The sequence below is a fragment of the Globicephala melas genome, chromosome 19 (assembly GCF_963455315.2).
Source record: "Globicephala melas chromosome 19, mGloMel1.2, whole genome shotgun sequence".
In the NCBI taxonomy this organism is placed as follows: Eukaryota; Metazoa; Chordata; class Mammalia; order Artiodactyla; family Delphinidae; genus Globicephala; species Globicephala melas.
Genome location: NC_083332.1, coordinates 2,180,302 through 2,206,558, shown reverse-complemented (window position 1 = coordinate 2,206,558; position 26,257 = coordinate 2,180,302). Strand labels below are relative to the sequence as shown.

Below are 26,257 nucleotides of genomic sequence, written 5' to 3'. Positions count from 1 at the left end.
GTAGGGCCTTCCTACCGTCCCGTGGCTTACCTCTCCAAACAGCTGGACCCAACCATTCGGGGATGGCAACCATGCCTTCGGGCCCTAGCAGCGGCAGCCGAACTGACCAAACACTCAAACTGACTCTGGCCCACCCACTAACCGTGTTTTCCTCCCACCGGCTGGTCGACCTCCTAGGCCACAAGTCTCTCTCCCTCCTGGGCCCCTCCCGCATCCAGGAGTTCCACCTTCTATTCATTGAAAACCCAGCTATTTCTCTTGATCTCTCCCCTCACCTGAACCCGGCTTCCCTCGTGCCTATCTCTGGCACCGGGGGTTTTCCATCCCATTCCTGCCCTCATGTCATAGAACCCTTCAAACCACCAAGAGAGGGACTCTTTGACACCCCTCTTTCAAATCCGGACCGCACTCTCTTTGTGGACAGTAGTTCGATACTCAGTCCTGACGGATGCCGACGGGCGGCCTACGCGGTAGTAACCATCTCAACCATTATCGAGGCCAACCGCCTCCCAGAAGGGACAACCTCTCAAAGGGCTGAACTGATAGCACTCATGCGGGCCTTCGACCTCTCTAAGGGCCAAAGGGCCATCTTTCTCCCTATGGTCGCAGGCATTTCCCTCGCCTCCTCTCTCGTTGCTGCGGGCATCGGGGGAGGAGCCCTAACACACAGTGTCTCAACATCCCGTGACCTAGAACAAAAACTCCAGCTAGCCATCGAGGCTTCTGCCGCCTCCATCACCTCCCTCCAGCGCCAGATCACCTCAGTAGCCCGAGGTGCCCTCCAAAATCGACGAGCCCTGGATCTCCTGACGGCCGACAAAGGAGGTACCTGCCTCTTCCTACAGGAGGAATGCTGCTATTACATCAATGAAACAGGACTCGTCGAAGACAACGTAAAAGCCCTCCGTCGCTTAAGAGAAGAACTCCAACGCAAACACCAACAGTCCACCTCCCCAATTCCCGATTGGTGGCGATCCACCCTCTATACCTGGCTAACACCAATCTTAGGCCCCTTAATTCTCATCTGTATCTTGCTCACGTTTGCTCCGTTTTCTTAGGTTCCTTCGCAGGCGCATGGAGGAAGTCTCTCGGGTGGCCACAACCCAAATGCTCCTCGGTCCTTACACTTTGCTTCCTACAGAACCCCCCCTAAGCCTCGGACCTCTGGTCGCCCGACTCCCCTTTCGATGCCCCCATTCAGCATGAAGTAGTCAGAGATCAGAACGCCGCCCCATTACACCAAAGATGTCGGGATGTAAGGCCAACTGGCCCAAGGCAGGGGAACACAATCAGATTCACAGGTTGCATCAGACCGAAATTCTCCGGACCACCCAGTTCCAGAAACTGCCCTGGAGACATTCCGGACCACCCAGTTCCAGGAACTGACCTGGGGACTTTGAACCCAGCCCAGCCTTCCCACCTTTCGAGGGGCGGGACTAACTGTCCCCTAGGATACCCGAAAAGACCACCAAATAAGGAATACCCTGCGCCCTCCCAGATTCACCACACCCCTTTCCCTTCTTCCCCTATAAAATCTTGCCCAATCCTCGCCCGGGTGCGACTTCTCTGGCCCCTTTCTCTCGGACCAATGAACCTCGCCCGGGAGCGCTCCCTAATAAAGCTCACTTGAAGCTTTCCTCTGTTTCGCGGTGCTGTTTGTTAAAATCCGACCTTAACTAGCTCCACCGGCCCAACCAGGTGCCTTCCCAGGACTCCAGGGCTTTGGGGCTTTGGGCCACACTGGGTTCTTGGTGGTGGAGTCAGGGTGTGTGGGGGGCTGGGGTGTGGGGTGTGTGTCGGGGGGTGGCCTCCTCCGGAGGCGTTTCCAGTTCTCAGCCACGTAAAATCCTTCATTCGTCCCAATACACGCCGTCGCTCACACGCTGCTGGGACGTGCAAGGTGCACAAAAGACACGCGCAGAAACACGGGCCCCAGTCACACACTTGCCTCCTCTGCGCCCTACCGGTCACATCTCACACCCGCACACACTCTCCCCCCCCATTCACACACGTACCTGCCTCCCCCTCCCGGTCACACACACACACACCACGCGCTGACGGTCACAGTCGCCAAATCACGCGCGCACGCTCACGACCTCGCCGCCCCAACATGCAGACCGGGACGCTGACCTCTCGGCGCCTCCCTGTGCCCGGCTCAGCCGCTGCCGCCGCCCCACTCAGACTTTCTCCTCAGAACCGGCCAGACTCGCTCACGTCCGGGTTTCAAGTCTCGTCGGAAGTGGGCGCGTCCTCTCAGCGCAAGGGCCCTTGGGAAACGTAGTGCAGACAGGGGTGGCGGCGGCTTTCTGAAATCTGAGGACTACACTGCTAGGCAGGGTTCCTCCCCGCGGCCTGGTGATCACTGCCCTCTGTCCCCTATTGGTGCCTCCTGGTCAGGAACAGAGCTACCTAGAAGCCTTTTAGCTTCTGGGTCCCACGGCCTCCACGAAAGAAGCCGAGCCCCGGGGACTTCTGGGAGCCGTCGCCGGGCTCGGAGTGCGCAGGAGCAGCTGTCAGGCACTGAGAGCCGAGACCCGAGTAGCCGCTCACCCGCGCCTCGGCCGAAGGTGGGCGGGGTCGCAAGAACGTGGAGCGCGCAGGCGCCTTGAGCAAGGGGAAAGCCAGGGAAGTGGGCGGAGCTTAGGAGAGGCGGGTCTAGGGGCGGAGCCTTCGGGATAGAAGAGCGGAGATTTGGATTTTTCCTGGTGCTTTGTGCACTTGCGGGTGTGTGTGCGCGTGTGCGTGTGTGTGTGTGTGTGCGCGCGCGCGCTCTGGGGTCTAGGGAAGGCAGATAATTTATTTCCAAAGGTCTACAGAGCAAGAGGAACTGTACTTAAGAAACGACGTCTTATGAGCCTCATCAGCATCTGTACTTAATTTACATGACAAGATTCTTGACTTTGAGCTGATGCTATAATGAGATGCGATTTGGGGAGGGGCCTTGGAAGCCGGTGATTGTTTTGTATGCCGAAGGGAAATGAGTCACCAGGGGCCGGAGGGCAGACTATGGTAGGCATCCATTAAAGTGGCTCCCAAATGATCCCCGCCTCCTGCTATTCATAACCTCATGTAATCCTCTCCCCTTGGAAGTGAGCTGGACCTAGTGACCCACTTTTAATTAACCAAGTACAAAGATGAGGGGATGCCACTTGTAATATTAGGTTACATAAAGGCTTCGGCTTCCACCTTGGGTACCCTTCTCTTGCCTGCTCACTTACAAGGAAGCCAGCTGCCATGTTGTGAGCTGCCCATGTGGAAAGGAATTGATGTGTCCAGCCAAAGGCCAGCAAGGACCCGAGGCCAGCCAACAGTTTTAATGAGTTTGGAAGATGATTCTCCTCCCATAAAGCCTTCAGATGACTGCTGTCTTGTTGAGAGACCCCAGGAGCCATAGGCACCCAGCTGAGCCATGCCTGGATTCCTTACCCAAAGAAGCTGTAAGATGACAAATGTATGTTTGTCTTAAGCCACTAAGCTTTAGCGTAGTTTGTTACACAACAGCTAATGAACATACTATCACAGCCCTTACTCTGTGATTCAGTGAGTTAAAATAGGGATTCTGGGCTTCCCTCGTGGCGCAGTGGTTAAGAGTCCGCCTGCCGATGCAGGGCACGCAGGTTCGTGCCCTGGTCTGGGAAGTTCCCACATGCCGTGGAGTGGCTGGGCCCGTGAGCCATGGCCGCTGAGCCTGCGCGTCCGGAGCCTGTGCTCCGCAACGGGAGAGGCCACAACAGTTAGAGGCCCGCATACCGCAAAAAAAAAAAAAAAAAAAGGGATTCTATCAGTAGTCAAAGATACCACATTGATAGAACTACAGCAGCTGCTATCACAATTAAAACTCGTGTCATTACCTGCACATATGTTTATTTTTCACTCACATAATAATCCACTGCTGTTGCTCCTGAGTGACTGATGGCTTTCCTCCAAATAGCGGTTTAGCGGCCCAGAGTTCTTCCATCTTGCAGTTTTGCCGTCCCATACAATTGAGATTCTTCTTCTTCCGTCTGGGTGGTACATCCTTTTCTTAATAACCGAGCCCAGAGTGACACACGTTTCCTATTCAAACCACAGCCAGAACTGGAAGCAATAGTGGCTGAGTAATGCAGGATGTGCCTTGGCAGTCACATTCCGGAATCGACTTTCAGGCAACAGAAAGGGAAGCACAAACTTTGGGCAGTTGTCTAATCATATCATAGGTATCATTAACAAATGCTACATACCCAGGACCTTGGAAAATAACCATATGGGTTTGTGGTCATTGTACCTGCTACAAGCTACACTACATAAGAATTCCCCCATGAGCCCTCACTCTGCACAAATACGTCATTCAGGAATTCCAGTAGAAATGTTCAGCTACTGATTACAATCTTTCAAGAGTACTCAGTCTCCTTTCTGTTGACTCAAGTCGATGTGGGACTTGGATGCCATGCCATGGAGTGCTTCTAACTAAAACAAAACCCTAGTGCAGTTTCAACCTTGGGGATCAATGAAATAAGGTAAAAATATCAGATATCAGAACATTCTTAGGATTTCTGTGTTTATTGTGACATTTCATTTTATTCTCAAGATTACCTGTTGCCCTATACTCCAGCTATTGCACATGCCCTAGTTCAGTACACTTTCCAAATGTAATCACTGTCATGAGAAATCCCAGTACCTAAAGGAGACAGGAGATTTTTAATATGCTGGTACTTCATGTCAAAAGAACAGAGAAAAACTACTAGACCTGACAGGGGAACTTGCAAAAGATAAGTCAGGGGTAGGGACATAAATGATCCAATCCAGCACTATAAACTCTTGAATTCTTTCAAGTCCTTATATATTATGCGATGTAAATTCTAACCCTCGAGATGACATTTCCAAAAATGTGTCCTAGATTTTTGATATAATAAAGGATATTAAATATTTCTGGATGACATGAATCTCCTCCCTGTCTGCATTTCCAGACTAGAAAAGCAGACTCAAGAGTTTTGTCACAGATGTATGGCAAAGAAAATAAGTAGGGAGGTTTCTTAAGGTTTGAGAAAGTCAAAAGTTTTCTAAGATGCTTGAATCTTTCGTGATAGCCCCATTCCAGTTACATGGATTCAAATCTTTCCCCACACTTCACTTTCATCTAAGAGAAGTGGCGAGGTTGGGAATTCAGTAAGTATCATAGCTCAGCAAACACCTGGATCTACTGTTGCACTTGGGTTTCAGGATTTGCCAGCCCCGTGGTTAGAAGCACTTAAGAAGACTCCCAACACAATCATAGAAAGGTCTGACTTCAATGCCTTTCTTAAGGTCAGAATTTCAAGTGGCCTTTCACTTTTAATTATCTAATTTCATTGTAAACAAGCATCACACTTACTTTTGGAGCTAGCATTGCTCACTGCCTTTAGTTTTTGGTAAGAGCTATCCAGCCCCTTGTGTGCAGTGAGCTTATGATCCTGCTACATCATGACTATCCTTTCCTAACACAACACAGGATTACAAGTTTCTCTGTGTTTTAACCTATCTCTTTCAATCAGCCCTTAATATTCTGCTTCTCTGTAGTCTGAGAATCATCCTCTAGTACCAATTTCTGTATGAGAATAAAAGATGACTCCAGCTTAGAAGTTAAATATTGAAAGGATACCAGATACCTTGAAGATTTAAAGAACTAAACAAAACTAGGATGTGAGGATGCAGGAATCATTTTAATGGATCAGACAGGTAGAGATGCAGAAATCTTTAGGCTGCTGCCAAAGGATGACTCAATTCCACATATTTGCAGTCCAGGAGTGATGTTCCATATCTTTATAATAGCTGTTACAACAAGTGGTCCAACCAATCAAAATGAATACTAAAAGAAAACATCCCTTATGGCCCATACATAAAGCCTAATATTTGCCTCATGTCTCCGGTCAAAATACAAAGAATGAAAAACCTGACTGGCTTAATTAGAGCCATGTGTGACTGGCAGTCCAACAGTACAATACAGAATGAAGGCAAAGTGACAACAAAGAGCTAGGAAAAGCATGTGTTAAAGACAAAAACAGATTTCAACATATATACTGAAAAAAATATATATATAGACACACACACACATATACACGCACACATATATATTCAATATTAATTTTGACTCTATGACTACACGATTATTTTACACATAAAGTTCTGCAAATCACATATTGCATTTAATATATTGTAGACAGACAATACTCCATAGGAGCATATGTAGAGCTTAATCTCTTTCTGCTAACTGGACAATACTGTATTGAATAATCACAATTTAATCAATCTGCTTGGCAGGATACTGAAATCCTATTTATTGTAATTAAAAAGATTTTGCAATAAACATTATTTATATCTATATATTTATTCCATTGGGATGAAACTCCTAGATCTAGAATTACTGTTTCAAAAGGAATGCATATTTATAGTGTGGATAGGTCATGCCATATTGCCACCCCAAACAGGAGGAGACAAATCTACACTGGTAATGATGAACAACCTCCTGTTTTCCCACAATAACTAGTATGGGAAATTAACTGCAGTTTAGATTTTAATCCATCTGCGAGTCAAGAAGATTCGTTTTAAATCTGTAATTTTCTGAGCAACAAGGTTAAGAACCTAACAAATTTTCTTTATTTGAATTCTTCCACTGTGACACGCCTGTTGGTAAGCACTGACTAGTTCCCCGACTGCTTTGTGTCATAGCACTCTGTTCTTAAATGACATATTTTTTCATGTGTTGTGTGTATTTTCTGCCAGTTGCCTCTTACATCTTTTTTGACACGTTTCACCATATCGAAGTTTATTTAAATCTTTGTACAGGCCAGCTTACTCTCTTCATGTCTTCCAGGGCTCCATGTCCTACTCAGTAGAGCCTTCCTCCTTTCTGTGTTCGCCTCTAACATATTATTTCATAATTAGAGCCGATAAATACAACTGTATTATATTTCTCTGTAAGGTCTAGGTATGCTTCTCTTTGTGGAGAGTGGATAATCAATTGTTACAACATCATTTCCCCAATAATGAAACGCTAATCTTATTATATACCAAAACATTTTTTCAACGATTTTTTTTTTTCTGGCCACACCACGCGGCATGCGAGGTTAGCTCCCCCACCAGGGATCAAACCCGCACCCCCTGAAATGGAAGCACAGAGTCCTAACCACTGGACCGCCACGGAAGTCCCACCAAAACATTTTTTAAATGTCCTGCTATGTTTGACAAATCATCCTTCCTTGTGTGGTTTTCAGCTAAAACTGTCAGAGCAAACATATCCTACTGAGACTCTATTGGGAGTGACAATTTACAAACATTTTAACAGTATTACTTCATCTAGAAAAATATAGTATTTCCTTTTATTGACATTTCCTATTGTTCAACAGTTTAATAACATTCTTTCACCTCTATTCATAAGTTGCTTTATAGTTTTCCTTGTTTTTGATGGGAGAGTTGTATTATCCTCATAAAAATAATTAGAACCTTTTGTGTATTTTTCTCTGCACTGGAGCAGGAGTCGGCACGCTTTCTCTGCACAAGGACAGAGAGTAAATATTTGAAGTTTTGCAGGCAATACTGTCTCTGTTGCAGCTACTCAGGTCTGCTATTGTAGAGTGAAAGCAGCCCTAGGCAATATGTAAACAAATGAGCATGGCTGTGAGCCAATAAGACTTTATTTACGGACACTGAAATTTAAATTTCATATAATTTTCATGTTGTCTTAAGCTATTATTCTATTCACTTGTTCCTCCATTAAAATAATTTTTAAAATTCAGATCATGGGCCATACGAAACAGTGAGGCTCTGGCCATGAGTCATAGTCAAGATTAGTCTGCCTCAAGGTTAGTGGTTCTTTGAAACTTTAATGAAATTCACGCATAAGCCCAGGTGACTTTAAATGATCAAATCTTGCCAAATTTTCTAATACATGTCAGAAGGTTTAAATGTACGCAGGTGAACCTTGTCTTCTCCTCTGATTGTTTCAGTTCTTTTCTTCCAGGTGGCCTCCTCACCCATGTTCTCTACACACTTTCTAAGACTGTTGTCAGATGTAATTTTCTCACCAACAAGGTCACAGCACCTTACACTTTATGCAGATAAATGAAAAGCTATAATACTAACTCAACATTATGGAATCAAGTTTTAAACCAGAACGGGCAAAGCCTCACTGTCTTGAAACGCCTGTTCCTGACCTAATATCCAGCTTCTCTTAGCTTCATTCTATGCATCATTTTCAGTCAGAGTTGCCTATGGTAACTTTTCAATGTCTGAAAACAATGTTTTTAAAAGAGCTAACATTACTGAACGCTTAGTATGGACCAGCCATTGTGCTACACACATCTTATGCATTAATCAATATGAAGGATCTCAACATAAGTGTTTACATGAGGAGTAAATGAATTCTGTTTTCACTTAAAACAAAAATCTTCACGTTCTAACTGCAACAATGTGAAGAACAAACTTGTACAGGACAAGAACAGAATAGACAGAAAGAGAGAGAACAGGTTTTAAACTGCTGGAGTGGTCTATCTGAGCCACAATGTCTCAGGACTATAGTGATGGGAGTGAGGGTGGATTCCAGAGAAACTTGGGTAACAGATCCACAGGATTTGATGTAGGAGGTAAAGAGGGGCGTGCAGGTGACTCTCCAGTGTGGATTCTCTGATGTGCAAAGTGTGTGCTCTGCCTGAAGACCTTTCTGCTTCTCTTATGGTTGTGGGGTCTCTCTCCCGTGTGCACTCTTTTGTGCTGATTGAGGTGTCCGATTTGGATGAAGGTTTTCCTGCATTCCTTGCATTCATACGGTTTCTTTCCAGAGTGAATCCTCTGATGGACGCTAAGGGACTGCCGATGGCTGAAGGCTTTGCCGCACGCACTACATTCGTAAGGTTTCTCCCCAGTGTGACTTCTGCGATGACAGATGAGGGACGACTTTGTCTTGAAGGCCTTCCCACATTCAATACATTCGTAGGGCCTTTGGCCAGTGTGAAGCCTCTGGTGCTGAGTGCAGGAGGAGTTGTCGCCAAAGGCCTTCCCACATTCCATGCACTTATAGGGTTTCTCTCCCGTGTGAACTCGCTGGTGTTGAATAAGGTGTGTGGTCTGGCTGAAGGCCTTCCCGCACTCCTTACACTCATAGGGTTTCTCTCCTGTGTGAGTTTTCTGATGCTGTGCCAAGTGAGCCTTCTGGGTGAAAGCTTTGCTGCAGACCTTACAAGCATAGGGCTTCTCTCCGGTATGAATTCTCTGATGAGTGGCCAGCTGGGAACTGATGCTAAAGGACTTACCACATTCCCCACATTCGAAGGGCTTCTCACCAGTATGAATCCTCAGATGGCTAGCAAGGTGTATATTCTGCCTAAAGGCTTTCCCACATTCTTTACATTTAAAAGGCTTCTCTCCAGAATGCACCCTTTGGTGCTGAGTGAGTGAGGCATGATGGCTAAAGGCTTTTCTACACACCTCACATTCGTACGGTTTCTCTCCTGTGTGAATTCTCTGATGGACAGTCAGGGATGAGCCATACCTAAAGGCTTTGTCACACACATCACACTTGTAGGGCTTCTCTCCAGTATGAATTCTCCTGTGCTGATTGAGTCCGATGTGATCACTGAAGGCTTTCCCACAGTCGATGCAGTCAAAGGGTTTCTCCCCGGTGTGATAATACCTCCAGTGACGGATAAGGGATGTGTTCTGTATGAAGGCTTTCCCACATTCCATACATTCGTAGGGCTTCTTGCCGGTGTGACATCTCTGATGTCGGGCAAAGGATGAGCCGTCACTGAAGGCCTTTCCACATTCCTTACATTTATAGGGCTTCTCTCCAGTATGAATTCTCTGATGCACGGTGAGGGATGAGCTCTGGGTAAAGGTTTTCTTACATTCATTACATTTGAAAAGTTTTTTTCCTGCATAGATCCCTGCATGTTTTATTACCACTGAACTTGGGGGGAAAGTTTTCTTAACTGAATCACAGCGGTGAACTCTCTCTTCTGAAATGTCCAAGTGGAACCATCTTCCAGATTTGTTATACGGACACTCTCTTTCCTTAGAGAGAGTTTTGTTGTGAGTGACTGCCTCCTGCCTGAATTGTGTCTTCTGACATGCCAGCTTCCTTTCAAACAGACCCTCAGAATCCCAGCTTCCTCTGAAAGTGGAACTCTCTAGGTTAGTGTTTGAAGTTCTGTCCGTTACCACTTCAGCAAATGAATCCTGCTTCGGAAATAACTCCTGGGTCTCATGTATAGACTGCTGGCCTGAAAGATATCAAGAAAATAAACAAGAAACAAACATTTCTTTTATCATAGGCTGGGAGAAAAGGAATCTACTAAAAGGAAAACTGTGAAGAAACTCACTAATTGGTGAATTAAACCACATAAATTGTGCACCTCTAAAACATGTGAACATGCAGTCTACAATGTATGTAAGACGACCCCAGACTGGATTCATACAGGAACCCAGAGAGGTGAATAGAAAAAAAGATAAATGTATGTGGAATCAGTCACACATCAGAAGCATCAGGAGTCGGAAAAATGTTCTGTAATCACATCACCTAAAAATACAGTCTATGACAGTCATTCTCTTCACCCTTTCTCACCCCTGGCTATGCAGCTTTGATGCCAGGGCAGTCATCATGTCACCAAAGTTGTTCCAAGAAGCACACCAAACACAAAAGGACAGTGTGTTCTATGACGTTCATTAAGAGTCCTGAAAGCCCAATCACTCCCCTACAACCAGAAATGGTGTTTCTGTCAACTGTATCTTATTTGACTGATTTCAACAGAACCTACAGTGCCAACTGATGGCTAAAGTTCAGCGGTCACACAGAAATCATTTTTACACTGACCTGCTTGCTTCTGCAAGCCTGACAAAATCGTCACTTCTTCTCTGGCCATTTAAGTAATGGAATTTCTCATTCTGGAAAGACTGTTTCTATAAAAATAGTGAGTGCTGATATTATATTTAATTACATCATACACACCACTGATCGGGTATATGGCTTACCTCAGACTACAAGCTTGCAGGGAGGAATGATTATGTCTGAAATCCCTTTGCTAAATCACTTAGCATGTACCAAAAACTTGTGCAAGTAGAGCTATATCACAATAAATGTACAGAGATCAAAGTGGTGTTGGGGAGAGAGATGATGCAGAGAGCCAGATGTTTGGGAAAAGATGATCTTTAAAAAAGGAAAATAAAGTATTTTTTTTAATGGCATCTAAACACTGAAAGCTTTCCTTCTTAGGTCAATAACAAGACAAAGATACCTGGGAAGTTCCAGCCAGAGCAATTAAATAGAAATAAAAGGCATCCAAATTAGAAAGGAAAAAAAAAAACTGTACTTGCTGATGATATCATCCCATATATAGAAAACCCTAAACAATCCACAAGAAAGGTATTAGAGCTAATACATCAAGTCATCAAAACTGCAGTATACAAGATCAACACACAAAAATCAGCTGTATTTCAATACACTAGGAATGAACAATCTGAAAAGGAAATTATGAAAATAATTCCATGAAAAATAGCAGTGAAGGAATAAATTATTGAGGAAAAAAGTTACCTTAAAGGGTGCAAGACTGTACACTGAAAACTACAAACACTGCTTAATAAAATTAAGAGCCAAATAAATGGAAAGACATCCTGTGTTCATGGATAGAAAGACTTAATAATGTATTCATGGAGAGAAACAAGGAAGAATTAAATAAGCAACAGAAACAAGACCAAACAAATTTGTTGTACAGTACAAATGGAAGTAATATATCTATTAACAGAAACAAAAAACCATGAATGAAACAAAAATCAAAGCTAAAGCTTCTATAAATGAAGCTACCAATCTAAAATACTGGATAGCAAGAAACACCACATGCAACCTTTCAAGCCACAGGAAATTGGGGGAAAAATATCACATTTATAAAGCAGGATTTACATTCATGCTATATACAGGCAAGGAAATATGGCCCAGCAGAAATGTGGGCAATGGGCATGAAGACATCACTAACAGAGTATAAACCCTGAATGGATTTAAACACATGTATTCACAACCTCACAAGTAGTCTGCAAAATAAAAATTAAACAAAACTCAATTTTCACCCCACAGCTTGGAAAATATTAAAAAAAAACCCAAAATACTATTAGTGAAGATGTATGGAAACAGGTATTCTCATATATTGTTTACCAATGGTGTTACAGCCTGTTATTATGTTCATGAAACTTAAAAGACATGTATACTTTGATCATGCAAAGAGATATGAACAAACTGGACCACAGTTTATTACAGGTGAAAACCAGAAAAAACCTAAAGGTTCAAATATCCTCAACAGTAAATTAGTTAAGTAAATTATGGTATTTCCATATATTGTAATACTAGAGAGCCACTTAAAGTTTCTGTCTACTTTCTAAGGATACAAATAGAAGGAGAAATCATAAAAGTAGTAATATATTAGACTATATAAAATTTTTAAAAATTTTACGTACAACTTAAAAAATTCTAGTGAAAAGAAAAATACTTATTACCATATGTAAAAGATAGTTTGAAACAATACATTAAAAAATTAATGTTCACATTAAAAAAACCCCACTGGGACTGGACTGGCAGTGCAGTGGTTAAGACTCTGCACTTCCACTGCAGGGGGCATGGGTTTGATCCCTGGTTGGGGAACTAAGATGCCACATGCTGTGCAGCACAGCCAAAAAAGGAAAAAAAAACCCAAAAAACAAAAAAATAGGGACTTCCCTGGTGGTCCAGTAGTAAAGAATCCACCTTCCAATGCAGGGCATGTGGGTTTGAACCCTGGTCAGGGAACTAAATCCCACATGCTGCGTGGTCATAACTACTGGGCCCGTGCACCTCAACTAGAGAGCCCGTGTGCTGCAAACTGCAGAGCCCACATGCTCTGGAGCCCATGCACCACAGTCAGAGAGAGAAAACCCACACGCCACAACTAGAGATAAGCCCGCCTAACGCAATGAAAGATCCTGCATGCCACAACTAAGACTGGACACAGCCAAATATTAAAAAAAAATCAAAAACAAAAAAAATTTAAGACACAAATAGAGAAATGGATATAAATGAGGGACATTTTACAAAAGGATAAAGACAATAACAAAATTTGAGGAAAGTATTCAACTCATTTTCATAATAAAAAAATAACCTTAGGCTATAATCTTTCACCAAATAATAAGCTAAACATTTTCACCAAACTACCCAATGCTACGATGATGCAATTAAACCCATACATCTAGTCATCTGGCCATTGCTAGAGTCACTAGAACAGAAAACTCTCAGAGCTCAGCAGATTTTCACTTCCAGGGATACAGGCATCCCCAAAATGTACAGCCTTCACTAACATAAAGGTGCCTGTTATATTTTTAACACCAAGAAATGTGACGCAACCTAATTGAGCAGTGGCACACGGAACATGGAACTCATGTGAAAACACTGGTACGCAGGACAGAATGCGAACTCTATTTCTACCACATAAAACAACATATGTGTTCATCAGGGCTTGAAGGGCCTAAAGTTGTCTTGTTAACATATTGTGATTACAGGTTATGATTTTCTATTCCTTTCCCAGACAGGTGACAGGATTACACTTTCTGAAAACCATTATTTTCAAAAGAAGTTTCTTTTCCTTCCTTGTGTATCGAAGAAACGGCCCTCCGCCCACGTCTTCTTGCAATCCACCTGGCCACCCTCTCCAACCCAGACAAGGATTCTCTGGGGGGAACCCTGTCCTTTGCCTCTTTAAGGCCATGTTGGGAATTTCACAAGCTCTGGTTTATGCAAGTCATCCATGCACATGTCATATTTGATGTAAATATTTGATGGCTGAGGACAGAAGTGTAAATTCCCTCATTCTCCAATCGCCTGCCAATGTCAAGCCAAGTGGCTCCCTCCTTCAATTTGTGGTTCTTACAGGAATGGATGCATCACGAAGTGAGTGGCCATGTGACTACGAACATCAGACCTTTGGAAGACAGCTCCAGAAACCCTTGGGGTCTGGAAGAGATCATTTAAAGAACCAAGTGGCTGATCCATGTCTGAGTGGCCAAGGACAGGAGCAGAGCTACAGGGAGGAGTTATCAACCAAGAGAAGGTGGGGTGGGGGGGCAAGGAGGAGGGGAGGAAGGAGGAGGGGGGAGGAGGGGAGGAGGGGGAGGAGGGAGAGGGGGAGGGGGAGGGGAGGGGGAGGGGAGGGGAGGGGAGGGGAGGGGAGGGGAGGGGGAGGGGAGGGGAGGAGGGGGAGGGGAGGGGAGGGGAGGGGAGGAGGGGGAGGGGAGGGGAGGAGGGGAGGGGAGGGGAGGAGGGGGAGGGGAGGGGAGGGGAGGGGAGGAGGGGGAGGGGAGGGGAGGAGGGGGAGGGGAGGGGAGGAGGGGAGGGGAGGGGAGGAGGGAGGGGAGGAGGGAGGGGAGGAGGGGTGGGGAGGAGGGGTGGGGAGGAGGGAGGGGAGGAGGGGTGGGGAGGAGGGAGGGGAGGAGGGGAGGGGAGGAGGGAGGGGAGGAGGGGAGGGGAGGACAATGTAATTTTCAAAGCTCGGATCTCAATCTTCTTTCCAGACCCGAGGACGTGGTGGGCTTTCTCTGTACGTTAGGGAGCACCTGGCCTCTTTGGTGAGAACTACACTCTGGCCTGCAGTGGCATTTCCACCCCAGGCCTCCCGCGCTCACCTGGGGATGGGCCTCTTGCCAGCTCTCCTTTCACCACCCAGGGTTCCTTCCCAAGGTCCAGCAAAGAGACCAAGTCTGGCTCAGACACACAATGTCCTGCACATGGGAAAAGACAGTGATTTCAGTCATACCTTTGGCATTCTTAAATGGACAACCAATTCCTTGGCTTTGAAGGAAGAGTGCTTTATTACAGGAAGGACCAGGAAGAAAAGTGAAGAGTATTTTAAGGATATTGAAGTTGATGCTTCAAGTATGACAGAGATACTAACTCTCAACTCTACAAACGTCACACTCTTAAGAATTGCGAGTAAAAATTCAACCCAGTGCTTTGGAAGACAACCCTGCCACCCCCCCCACCCCCCACCCCCACACACAATTCAAAACTGAGGAACGAAAGTGGGGGCTCCTGAAGTTTCAGATTTCGGAGAGGAACATCCTTACCTACTGCCCCCAGATTGTGGTCCTCCCACACAACATTCTTACAGAAACTCTTCCGAGTTGGGTCTGGCTGCTGGGAGACGTCTACGGCCATGTTCGTGATGGTCACCAAGCCCTGAAATGGTACAAACACGTTTCTCATCAAACCGTGCTCGTGAACCCACGATGGCTCTGTGGGGTGGGCTGCATCCACATGCTGTGATGTACCAAGAATTTTCACTAGGTTCTGAGTGATGCCGGTCACTTGACGACTGAGCTAGCTATGTCGTATATGTTTAGGGGGAAAGAAAAGAAAAATAGGGGAAACTGTGCCATGGAGAATCTATAATTTCTTGGAGGAGAATGAAGATACAGAGAGTATGGATTTTCTGAAGTTCACTGGAGGCTTCCTGACGTTCAACACACGTTGTTCAATTAAGTCTGCAGAGGGTTTTTCTCTCATATGAAATCTCTGATGAAAAGGAAGGGTTGAGATCCTATTCAAAGTCTTCTCACATCCATTACAAGTCGAACATTTCTGATTTAAACAGACTTGTTTACGACTTGCTGTGACCCAGTGTTCCCCCTTGTGTGTATCAAGACTGCAGGTACTCTCTCTTCTGGGGGGACACTCTGTCGGTATGCAGCCCTGGATTCCAACGGAAACTTCTCCCACACTTACTGCAGACAAGATCGCTTTCCTAAGGAAGGGTTTCTTTGTGAAGGACACAAGGAAGCTCCTGGGAGTCATCAGCACTGCCTCTGTAAGTGCCTTACTAGGAATCTCGCCAAGTCTACCTCATGCAACTTATCTGTAAGCGTGTCTCCCCCTCCATTTACACCCTGACTCACCAGATGCCTCTCCAACACAGCACTGTAACCCCAGTCTTCCCCTAGAACGGAGCACTCCAGACTGTAGGTTGTGGGCCTCTCCATTGGCACCGCCTGGGATGACTTTTCTTCACAGAAGTTCTTCTTTGAAGATAACTCCTTGGTCTTTGGCAGAGCCCGTGAGTCTAAAAGATATTTTTAAGAAGGTAAATATCTCTTCGATTATATACCAGTATGAAGAAATCTTCCAAAATGTAATCAGATGGGAAAAAATCCTCAAAAAAAGTATACTGTTTCGAAAGCTGTTTTATATGACCAACTGGCCTTCCATTCCCAAATTTGTGTAGCTTTAACCCTAAAGGACACAATGTGAGTTTTCACACCTAAAGGTTGACCAAGTAGCGCATGTTATGGTTTTAGCAGGAGACTGGAGAAAGAGATCGAAGTGCAGGAGGTGAGAGAGCCCACAGAGATTTAAATCTAAGATAAAATGTGGCCAAAATAGACAAAGAGGGGCAGAGCCTATTGAAGGAAATGCTATATGATCCTTATCTCAGCGCTATTATGGAAGTCTCACTTTGACTCTTTCTCCATTTTATTTAGCAAAAATTTCTTCTCTTTGTTTTTAAAAACTAACGTCTCCTTTTTTTTTTTTGATTACAATGCTAACTAACCAATGTTCAGATTCTGGCCTTAAAAGTACAAGTCTTCAAAATCAACTACAGTCTCAGCAACAGAAGAAGGGTCAACAGAAGGGAAAAAAACAGTTCTGTCTCAGAAAACTGCTCAGAGAATGTGATTTAGTACCATGATAAATGGAAAACTTTTCCCCAAAACGCCATTCCAGTTCTCCTGGGCCATACGATGACCCATGTGAGTCGTCAGAGTTTGTAAACTGTCCTGTTGATACAAACTTTTCTGCCGAAGTACGGTTTGAACAAAGAGGTCTTACAAGATTCTCAATTCTTTAGAAATGGTAGTCAGTTCCTATTACAGGAACCTCCAAAAGAAATCTGTAATTCTGATTCCTTGTCTTACTTGGTTAACTTGCTATTCCAGAAATAGTGTTGTGGTTGAAATCTCTGTACTCCCAAGTGGTATAAATATGATGATATCTGCATCACAATATCTGCAGGAACATACCATCAAATCAGAATCAGTGTCCTTTCCTTCTGAGAGCCAGTCGCCCACCTGTGTGCAGCCTGTTTGCACGGGGGAAGTCCGCCTGGACCCCAGATGGATCACGGCTCAACACAAATCCTCTCCTGAACTACCAATGTCTTTCTTCTCGTTCTCACCTTTCTGCTCAAGGCTCTACTCTTGTACCTTGTTTCCCTGGCTTGAAACCGGGAATAACTTTTTTCTTCCTCTTAGGTACCTATTTACACTAATCATATGTAGGACAGTACTTTCTACTGCACTTAAGTGTACAGAAATGTCTTATCGCCCCTACGGGATGGTTAGTTTTCTAACAGCTTACGCTCATCTTCCCAGCCAGCACCTGGTGGGCTCACTCAAAGCTGACGTGCAGTAACAATCAGTTAAAAGAAGTCTGTAAATGAAAGTCATTTCATCAAAGAGAAATAAGATAGTAAAACCTACATCAGAATCAGCTGAAGATTTTTAAAGAAAGTGACGACTGTGTAAGTGTGAAAAGCAAAAGGGTAAGACGGGTGCTGGGAAAACATGAGATCCAGAGGACAGGACAAGAGTTACAAGAATTGTAACACGACTTCCCTGGTGGTCCAGGGGTTAGGACCCTGCCTTCCACTGCAGGGGGGAGCGCGTTTGATCCCTGGTTGGGGAACTAAGATCCCAGAGGCTGCGTGGCATGGCCACAAAAACAAACAAACAAAAAAGTTACACTTGGTGGGGGGGGAAGCAGAGGTGGAGAGAAGAGATGGGGAGAAGGAGAATTTGCAAAGCCCAGGCCTAGATTTTCCCTCCAGGCCAGAGGCTCAAGGCTGCTGATGATCCCAGGTGTCTGAAGGCGCGGAGCTGCGACTGCCATGGCCTCATCCCACCTGGGTCTCCCACGCTCACCTGGACACCCGCCTCTTGTCAACGTTCTCTTCGCCGCCCAGGGCTCCTTCCTCTGTTCCAGTGAGGAGATCATTTTGGGCTTAGAAACACAAAGTCCTAAATATGTAAGAAGAAACGGGACGTGGTCATGCTGTGGGTCTGTCCTTGGCTTGAAGGAAGAGGATGGTGCAGGGTGTGGTGATGAGGAGGGAGGGGGGGCCTTTACCCAGCGAGACCAGGCTCCTGTAGTTTTCCAGCATCACACTCCTGTACAGACTCCTCTGAGCAGAGTCCAGCCACTCCCACTCCTCTGGGGAGAACTCTACAGCCACATCCCCAAATGTCACCAAGCTCTGAAACGACAAAAGCACATTCCTGCTGGACCAGTGCTCAGGCCCTGCCCCCCAAATGCACAAGTCGAAGCCCCAACCCCCCATACCCAGAAGGTGACTGTATTTGGAGACGGGGCCTTCAAAGAGGTGACTAAAAGTTAAATGAAGTCACACGGTTGGGCCCTGATCCAATCTGACTGGTATTCTTGTTAAGAGGAGGAAGAAATCAGGGATGGGTGAGCGCAAAGGGAGGACCATGTGACAACAGAGCGAAAGGGCGACTGTCTACAAGTCAACGAGAGGCCTCAGGGGAAACCAACTCCGCTCACCCCTTGGTCTTAAACTTCTGTCCTCCAGAACGGTATACTGTTTGTTGTTTTAGCTGCTCAGCCTGTGGTGTTCTCCTTATGGCAGTCCTTGCAAGTTAATATAGGGGCCTAAGGGTTACCCCCTTCATTTTAGGTAGGAGATTATACATGTAAGGGAAAATACCCAGTGATGTGGATATCTAGTTAATTACTGGACAGCGGGCCTCATTACACTGTAAACTTCAGAGGAAAGAGAAAAATAGAGAGCCTCTACCCTCGGAGAACTCGCAATTTTGTGCTGGTGACAGGAGGTACATACAAGAGAAATATGTGACATCAATTAGAAACAATAAACAACGGAGGCTAAATTGTTCCACGCACAACAGGTACCAGAGCGTTTTTTACCATGAGGACAGTCAATGACAGGTACCAGAGCGTTTTTTACCATGAGGACAGTCCATGAGGACATCCAGCCCTGGATCAGCACAAGAATGGGGAAACAGGAGACACTGCTTTGGGAAAGATCCCCAGTGTTCTCATCACTTCCTGCAAGTAATGATAAATTCTTCTTTCTCCCGGGGGAAAAAAAAAAAAAACGAATGGGGAAATAAACCTGGAGGTGAACATCACATGACTAAACCCCAAACTGTGTTCTAAGGATTTCTATTTGCTTTTAGTGTTCATCACAGGTTGAATGTTCATTTAAAACAAACTAACCGAATTCTTTTTTTCTGAAATAAAGATGAGTGTATAATTAGAATGAAAAATACGATAAAGCTTTTCATTAATAAGATGCCTTTGAGAATCAAGGTGTATTGTACACCACAGGGAATACAACCAACATTTTATAATAGTTATAAGTGGAGTATAACCTTTAAAAATTGTGAATCACTATGTTGTCAACTACACCACAATTACAAAAAAAGAATCAAGGTGCCATCTCAGAGAAGCGGGCAAGTATCGAGGAGGCATTCCAAGCCCGTTTACGACTGGGTCTGCTACTCATGCACTGCTGGTGGAATTTTATGTGGCATAATTTTATGATTTTAGTGTACAATGCTGATACATCCTAATGTATTTTGAACATTTATTCAATTCAAACTCTGACCCCCAGAATCTGAGGCTAACAGAAGGTATATTTAAATATCTGGCAGCCTTGGGATTTTCAAAAGCATAGACTCAAATCAGGAAGCAAAAAAGTCCAACTACCCCGAAGGCTGAATTAAGGACTCTGTCCACTCACCAGCTCTGAAACCTCGGCTAGTTACTTAACCCCTCTACGTCTCAGTTGCCCATGTTTAAAAGGGAAACATCAATAAAACCAACCTCACAGACCGTGCCATGGGTTAAAAAGGATAGCACAAGCATGGCGCTCAGAACGTGAGGTGCCTTGTAAACACCAAATGAACGTTCGCTCTGCCGACTCTGACCCACGGCTCAACCTTTCCATTTAAATTCTACCAGCAACGAAAGCGCCTTGGAGATTTGTTATCTGTTGAATAATATATAATACTATCACACGTTCTTTAACTTGCACCAACTTTGAAGATTTTTAACTGAACTGTGTAAACGGTTCTGTGAGTGGTATCTTGCTTTGTGTGGAGATGGTGAAGTCCCGATGCAGGGCTCTCCTAAGCGGGAGACGCCAAGGCCCCATAAAACACAGAAAACACCTGATAACACTTGCGGGAAACAGCCGGGAACTGCTTAGTCAGCCTTGAGCAAAGACGTGCTCAAATGCAGGCCAGCTCACAGCAGCAAGTCCTCAAGTGAGTGCACCCAGCCTCAAAGGCAGAGGAACGGATTTGCTGGCTGAGTGGCTGGCAGGAGCGCTTACCTCACTAGGCAGGCTTGGCTCTCGTTCCCCGGGTTGTTCACCCTGATCTGTTACTGACCTGCATTTTGCACCTGCGGTTCCTTAAATGCCTTCAAGTTTTGAAAACTGCGCGAGACTCAGCAGTGGAAATATTTAGGTATATGAAAACCCAAACATTTCGAAACGTATGCTAAGTGACATAAGCCAGAGAGAAGGACAAAAACTGCATGATCGATCTCACCTATATGTGGAATCTAAAATAGTCCCAACTCTTAGAAATAGAGAGTAGAATGGTGGCTTCCAGGGGCTAGTGGAGGGGGAAATGGGGATGATCAAAGAGTACAAAGTTTCAGTAATGCAGGATGAGTAAGTTCTGGAGTTCTAATGTACAGCACAGTGCCTATAGCTAAAAATACTGCACTGTATTCTTTTCTTTTTTGGCCACACCCCATGGCTTGTGGGATCTTAGTTCCCCAACCAGGGATTGAACCCGGGCCGTCAGCAGTGAAAGCACGGAGTCCTAACCACTGGACCGGCAGGGAATTCCCTGCACTGCATTCTTAAAGTCGGCAAAGAAGGTAGGTCTTATGCTAAGTGCTTTCACTGTCAAAAAAGTAAAAATACTAAAGAGGGAAGGGAGGAAACTCTGGGAACTGATAGATAAGTCTATGGCCTTGATGGGGGTGCTGGTTTCATGAGTATGTATTTACCCTCAAACTCAGCGAGTTGTACATATTAAAAATGTGCAGCTTTCTATGTGTCAATCTTGCCTCAACAAAGTGGTTTAAAAACAAACAAAACATTTCAATGCAGATTTTTTTTTTGGCAAACATTTTCAATTGCGTTCAAAGACACAGGTGCTGAGACAGAGGCTACTTTTCTGCTTCTTTTCTGACCCAATTCTAAAAGATGGGATTTTGGGACTTCCCTGGTGGTCCAGTGGGTAAGACTCCGTGCTCCCAATGCAGGGGCCCAGGTTCAATTCCACATGCATGCCACAACTAAGAGTTCGCATGCCGCAACACAGATCCCACGTGCAGCAACTGAGACCTGGCACAGCGTGAATGAATGAATGAATGATGGGTTTTTTCAGGTTCCAATCTTACAATTCTAACTGCCTGCTCCTTGGCTGGGAAGTCTTGTACTTAAATTTTTCAGATATTCAAATAGCTTTCTGATATTCCTTACTAAATGAAACAAAATATATACATTATATGTAGTATATAAATTGTATATAAATTACAGTATCTTTTAAAATATCTTCACAGGATCTTTACAGTAACTTTATAAGTCTGTTGGAGCCAGAGAAAATGCTGCCTATTTTTCTAGCATTTGTTACTACTTTGTTATTGGTAAAACTGGAATTTGGGGGCCCTTAAAGAGAAGAATACAAGTTCAAATATTTTCTTATACTTGGCAACTGGGTTTTTTTGGTTTTGATTTTTCTTCTTAATAAGAAACATCCCCTTCCCCATCTCTCCAATCTCATATTCCAGAGAGACCCCAAAGTAACAGTATGTGCATATCCTTTTAAGACATTTTCCCAGTTTATACAGATTGCTCCTTATATACAGAATCAATGACTTTTGTCAGCTCTTTGTCTGAATGTTTGTGTCCCCCTAAACTTCCTATGTTGACATCCTAATGCCCTGTGTGATGGTATTTGGAGGTGGGGGCCTCTGGGAGGCCCACCCTCATGAATGGGATTAGTGTCCTTACAGATGAGGCCCCAGAGACCTCCCCAGCCCCTTCCACCATGTGAGGACACAGCGAGAATGTGCAGGTCCTGGTCTTATTCCTGTTGCCATCATACAGACGTGCAGACTTTCAGGTGGGTTTCACAGGGTCATACTACACCACGGAGGAAACATACAGGTACAGAATCTGTACTGATAATATGAAATTGATCTGGTGCTTTAACTCTCAAACATAATAAAGACGAGATGAACTTTAAAAACAAATAAAAACCAAAAAGCAACCTTATCCTTACAGAAAAATACTTTGTGTTAACATTTTACAGGAAAAAAAAGAGTAAAAAGTATTTTACAGGAGGGACTTCTCTGGTGGTCCAGAGGTTAGGACTCCATGCTCCCAATGCAGGGGGCCCGGGTTCGATCCCTGGTCAGGGAATTAGATCCCACGTGCTGCAACTAAAGATCACACACACCGCAACTAAGACCTGGTGCAGCCAAACAAATGAATAAAAATTAAAACAAACAAACTAGTTTAAAAAAAAAAGTATTTTACAGAAAAAAAATGCATCAAAGGGGTTTTTTTTGGTTCAATTCAATTCAGTTAATTTTTAAAGTACACAAATGAAAATTCTGTAATAATTTTTTTGAGGGGGGTAAAGTTTACTTTTTTTTAAAGTAAAAAAGTAAAATCTAGAATTCTAGCTTTCGAGACCCTACTGCTGTTCCATCCACATATAATTTTTAAAGTATTTTGCTTTCATGTAACTTTGGTAAACTTTAATCCACAGGAATGAAAAACTTCTGGGAATATATTCATAGAAAGTGATCAGAAATAATGCACATTTTCAGGTATAAAAAGTATCATCGTAATGCTATATTAAATAGTGAAACATTGGCTCCAGGAGAACTTTAAGACTACATTCACACATTCATCCACCACCTATTTTCCATATCAGGCGCTGGGGCAAAAGAATCCAAAATCCCTGCCTGTGTCAAATGTACTTTGTGGTACAAGAGAATCAGACAAGAGAAAACCAGATAAACTAAGTATATAGTATATTGAAAAGTGCTAAGAGTCTTAAAATGTAAAGCAAGGAAGAGGGATGTGAGGAATTTGGGTGGGAGGCTCTGAAATTTTAGACACAGTGATCAGGAAAACGAGAAGGCAACTTTTGAGAAAGTAAAGTGAGTGACGGGGGAGTGTGGTAGCACACGTCAGAGTTCAGGGGGCCGGGTCACTCGGGGCCCTGTCAGTCACATTAAGGAGCTGGCCTTCATTTGGGAAAGCCATTGGGGCGTTTGAGCAGAGAGTGGCAGAAACAGACTCCTCTGGCTGCTGCATTGGGAAGCGACCATGGGGAGCATGAGTAGAAGGGGCCAACGGCAAGATAATGAGGACCGACGCGGTGGTGGCAGTGGTGATAACTGTCAGATTCTGGGTACAACATGAAAACAGTGTTGACGGGATTTGCAAATGGACCAAACGTGGGAGGTGAGGGCAAGAGAGGAGACAAGAATGACAGCAGAGCTTCTGACCTGAGTAACTCAGAGCATGAAACTGCCACAGAGACAGAGGCAATTGTCGGGGGGAACCCCAGGAACCTGGGTCTGGATGTGTTAGGTTTGTGTTACCTATTCGACATTCATGTGGAGGAGTCCAGTTGGACACAGAGGCCTGGAGCTCAGAGGAGAGATTTGGGCTGTAAAGGCGGATTGGGAGAAGTCAGTGCTTGGCTGGTCTGTGCAGACAAGAATGGGCTGACCTCCCCAAGGAAAGTGCTGCAGACAGACAAGGAGAGAGAGCCAAGTACAGAGCCCAGAGGCACAGGGACAGCTGTAGGTCAGGAGGGTGAGGAGGAACCAGCAGTGAAAGCTGAGAAGTCAGGAAGGTGGGAGGGCCAGGGCGAGCTCTTTCAGGGGGTGGCAGTTACCTGTTTTTGTAAGTAAAATTTTATTGGAACGCAACCCCACCCAATCACTTACATATTTTCTGTGGCTGCTTTAGCTCTACAAGGCAGAGGGAAGTAGCTGCAGCAGAGACCTCACAGCCTGCAAAGCCTAAAATATTTACTACCTGGCCCTTTACAGTGAAAGCCTGCCAACCCCTGAACTATTTCAAACGCCAACGGTCGTCAAGTGCCAAAGAAAATCAAGAAAGACGAAGAACTGAGCACTGCCTTTGGTAATGTGGATGGAGATCACTGGTAATCTATGCAGTCTGGGCAATTGGAACCCAGCTCATACGTTTATGAACTGGCGATCACATATTTAGGAGACACAGCTGACAGAAACAAAGAATTTATTAGCATTCTAAGAAGGAACGCAATCAAGTGAAGAAAAGACAGCCTTCCATATTGCACCAGGGCTGCCCTTTCCTCTTCTGTCTGCCAAACCTCTCCCCTCCCTTCAAAACATGGGGCTCAGAAATCACATCCTTACTCTTCCCCGACAGGCAGCTAGGAGCCAAGAGTTCCTCCCGCTCACTCTCACAGTACCTGGTCCTAAAACTCACACTCAGAACCTTGTATGCTTCCATGACTTTCCACCCACAGGCTGTGAGCTCCTTGGGAGCAGGGGCTGGGGCTTAGCCATCTGTCTCTCCAGGGGCTGGCACAAAGAGAGTACCAAGCACACCAGGTACAACACAAGGGGCTGTCCTGTTTGCGCTAAGGAGTACCTTTCTGCTCCGTCAGAGTCCCTCTGAGAAAAGCTGCACAGGGAGGGGCTGAATCATTTCTTCAATGAAGAACGAACTCTGAGTGGGATGAAGAGGAAGCAGGGAGGGAGGCCCTGGGCTGTCCCTGTAGCCCGTCACTCACCAGAATGTGAGGAAATGGGAACCAGCTCCCCTGACAGGTCTCTTAGATTGAAAACTTTTGAAAGAAAATAAACATTATTAAGTCCTGAAAAGCAAGCTTGCATTTCAGAGAGGACAGAGGAAATGCCAACTCACCTGGGAGGTGGCTTGCCGTTCAATTTCTGTCCCTGCCGCCTCCTGCTTGTGTCTCCTCACCTGGACAAAGGCCGTGTCCCTGGAAGGCAGAGCTGGGGGAAGAGAGAGAAGTAGCTACAGGCCAGATCTACACCACGCTCCCTTCCTGCTGAGTCTTAAACGACAGCTGTAAATCTGAAACGGATTCAACAAGTGGAGCGTCAAATGCTCGAGCATGAGTAGGATGGGACCAGTTTTGAAGGGTCACCTGGGATGTGGTCGCTACTCTACTAGGGGCTGTCACGGGTAGGGGGGGGTGGTGTCTTCTCTCTAGGAGCCCTGAAACAGGGAGGTGGCCGGTTAGAGTGATCCTGTACCGCGGACTGATGCTCTCGGGTTGAATTTCCAGGCCTTTGGATGCCCCCATCCAACGGCCCCGGAGTCCAGGGACGCCATTCACTAGCACTTGGGCCCCGAGAAGCCTCCTGTCCCAGACCCCACCCTCCCCTCACCCTGAGAGGATGAATTCGTCCCCGTCCACCCGCCGGGCCACCTGTCACACTCACCTCTATTCTCAGGCCCCGTAGTCGCCGCTCCCCGCTGGCCCCTGGATGTGAAGCCACTCCTTGCGCGCGGCCTTCCCCGGGCAGGGCAAGGGAAAGCAACCGGGGTCCCCGCGCTCCGGCCGCGGCCCGCTCTGGGCTTTGTGCGGGGGACGCCTCGCTGCGGTGGGGATCCCAGGCCGCGGGCCCGCGCGCTCGCCGTCCCCCGCATGTCACCACCGTGCGCGCACACGCCCCCGGGGTCGCGAAAACACACCCAGCCCGCCCGGGCACGCCGGGCACCCAGCCGGCCCCGCCCGGCCGGTCGCCGAGCCCACCACCCTGCCTGGCCAGCTGGAACCCAGGTGGCGGGCCGCCGCCGGAAGTGAGCGCGTCCGTCAGCCGCGGCGCCCTCTGGGAAACGGAGTCCCGGCCGGCGTCCCGGCGGCGCCAAGAGGAGAGAGGGCGGGGAGGAGAGGGCCCGTCTGGGCCTACACAGCGTCCGTCGACTCGGCCCCAAGTCAGCGGCTCCTGGCCCTTCCGGACCGCGGCTGCCCAGGTGGTTGTCCACATAGTAACCGAGTCTGGCCGGAAGTACAGGCCGCGCCGCTAGACAGGACAGCGCCCCAAGGGCTTCTGGGAGTCGCTCCCGGCTTGGAGCGCGCAGGAGCAGTTGCAAGCCGGGGCGGGGCTTATGGCGAGGGGCGGGGCCGCGGG

The 26,257-nt window shown here is 45.9% G+C and overlaps 2 protein-coding genes across 3 annotated transcripts in view; both read right to left on the bottom strand.

The window, feature by feature from the left end:
* The window catches only part of ZNF470 (zinc finger protein 470), a 117,731-nt gene extending 115,212 nt beyond the window's left edge, over window positions 1-2,519 (bottom strand). The window contains exon 1 of the mRNA XM_060288534.2: window positions 2,131-2,519. The gene's annotated coding sequence lies outside the window, so the exon portion shown is untranslated. The remainder of the gene's footprint in view (window positions 1-2,130) is intronic.
* A 3,140-nt stretch (window positions 2,520-5,659) lies between these two features.
* Window positions 5,660-26,100, bottom strand: ZFP28 (ZFP28 zinc finger protein). Of its 2 annotated transcripts, none has more exons than XM_030851243.2 (8): window positions 25,565-26,100; window positions 25,020-25,111; window positions 18,143-18,269; window positions 17,938-18,033; window positions 15,916-16,079; window positions 15,088-15,199; window positions 14,647-14,742; window positions 5,660-10,232 (listed from the first exon to the last, which is right to left on the bottom strand). In XM_030851243.2, the coding sequence occupies exons 1-8, from the start codon at window positions 25,770-25,772 to the stop codon at window positions 8,527-8,529; spliced, it is 2,601 nt and encodes an 866-aa protein (XP_030707103.1). In that variant the 5' UTR covers window positions 25,773-26,100; the 3' UTR covers window positions 5,660-8,526. The 2 variants fall into 2 exon arrangements, with proteins under 2 accessions (XP_030707103.1, XP_069900230.1); XM_070044129.1 differs by having other exon boundaries at window positions 25,020-25,193; window positions 25,565-25,704.
* Window positions 26,101-26,257: the final 157 nt, after the last annotated feature.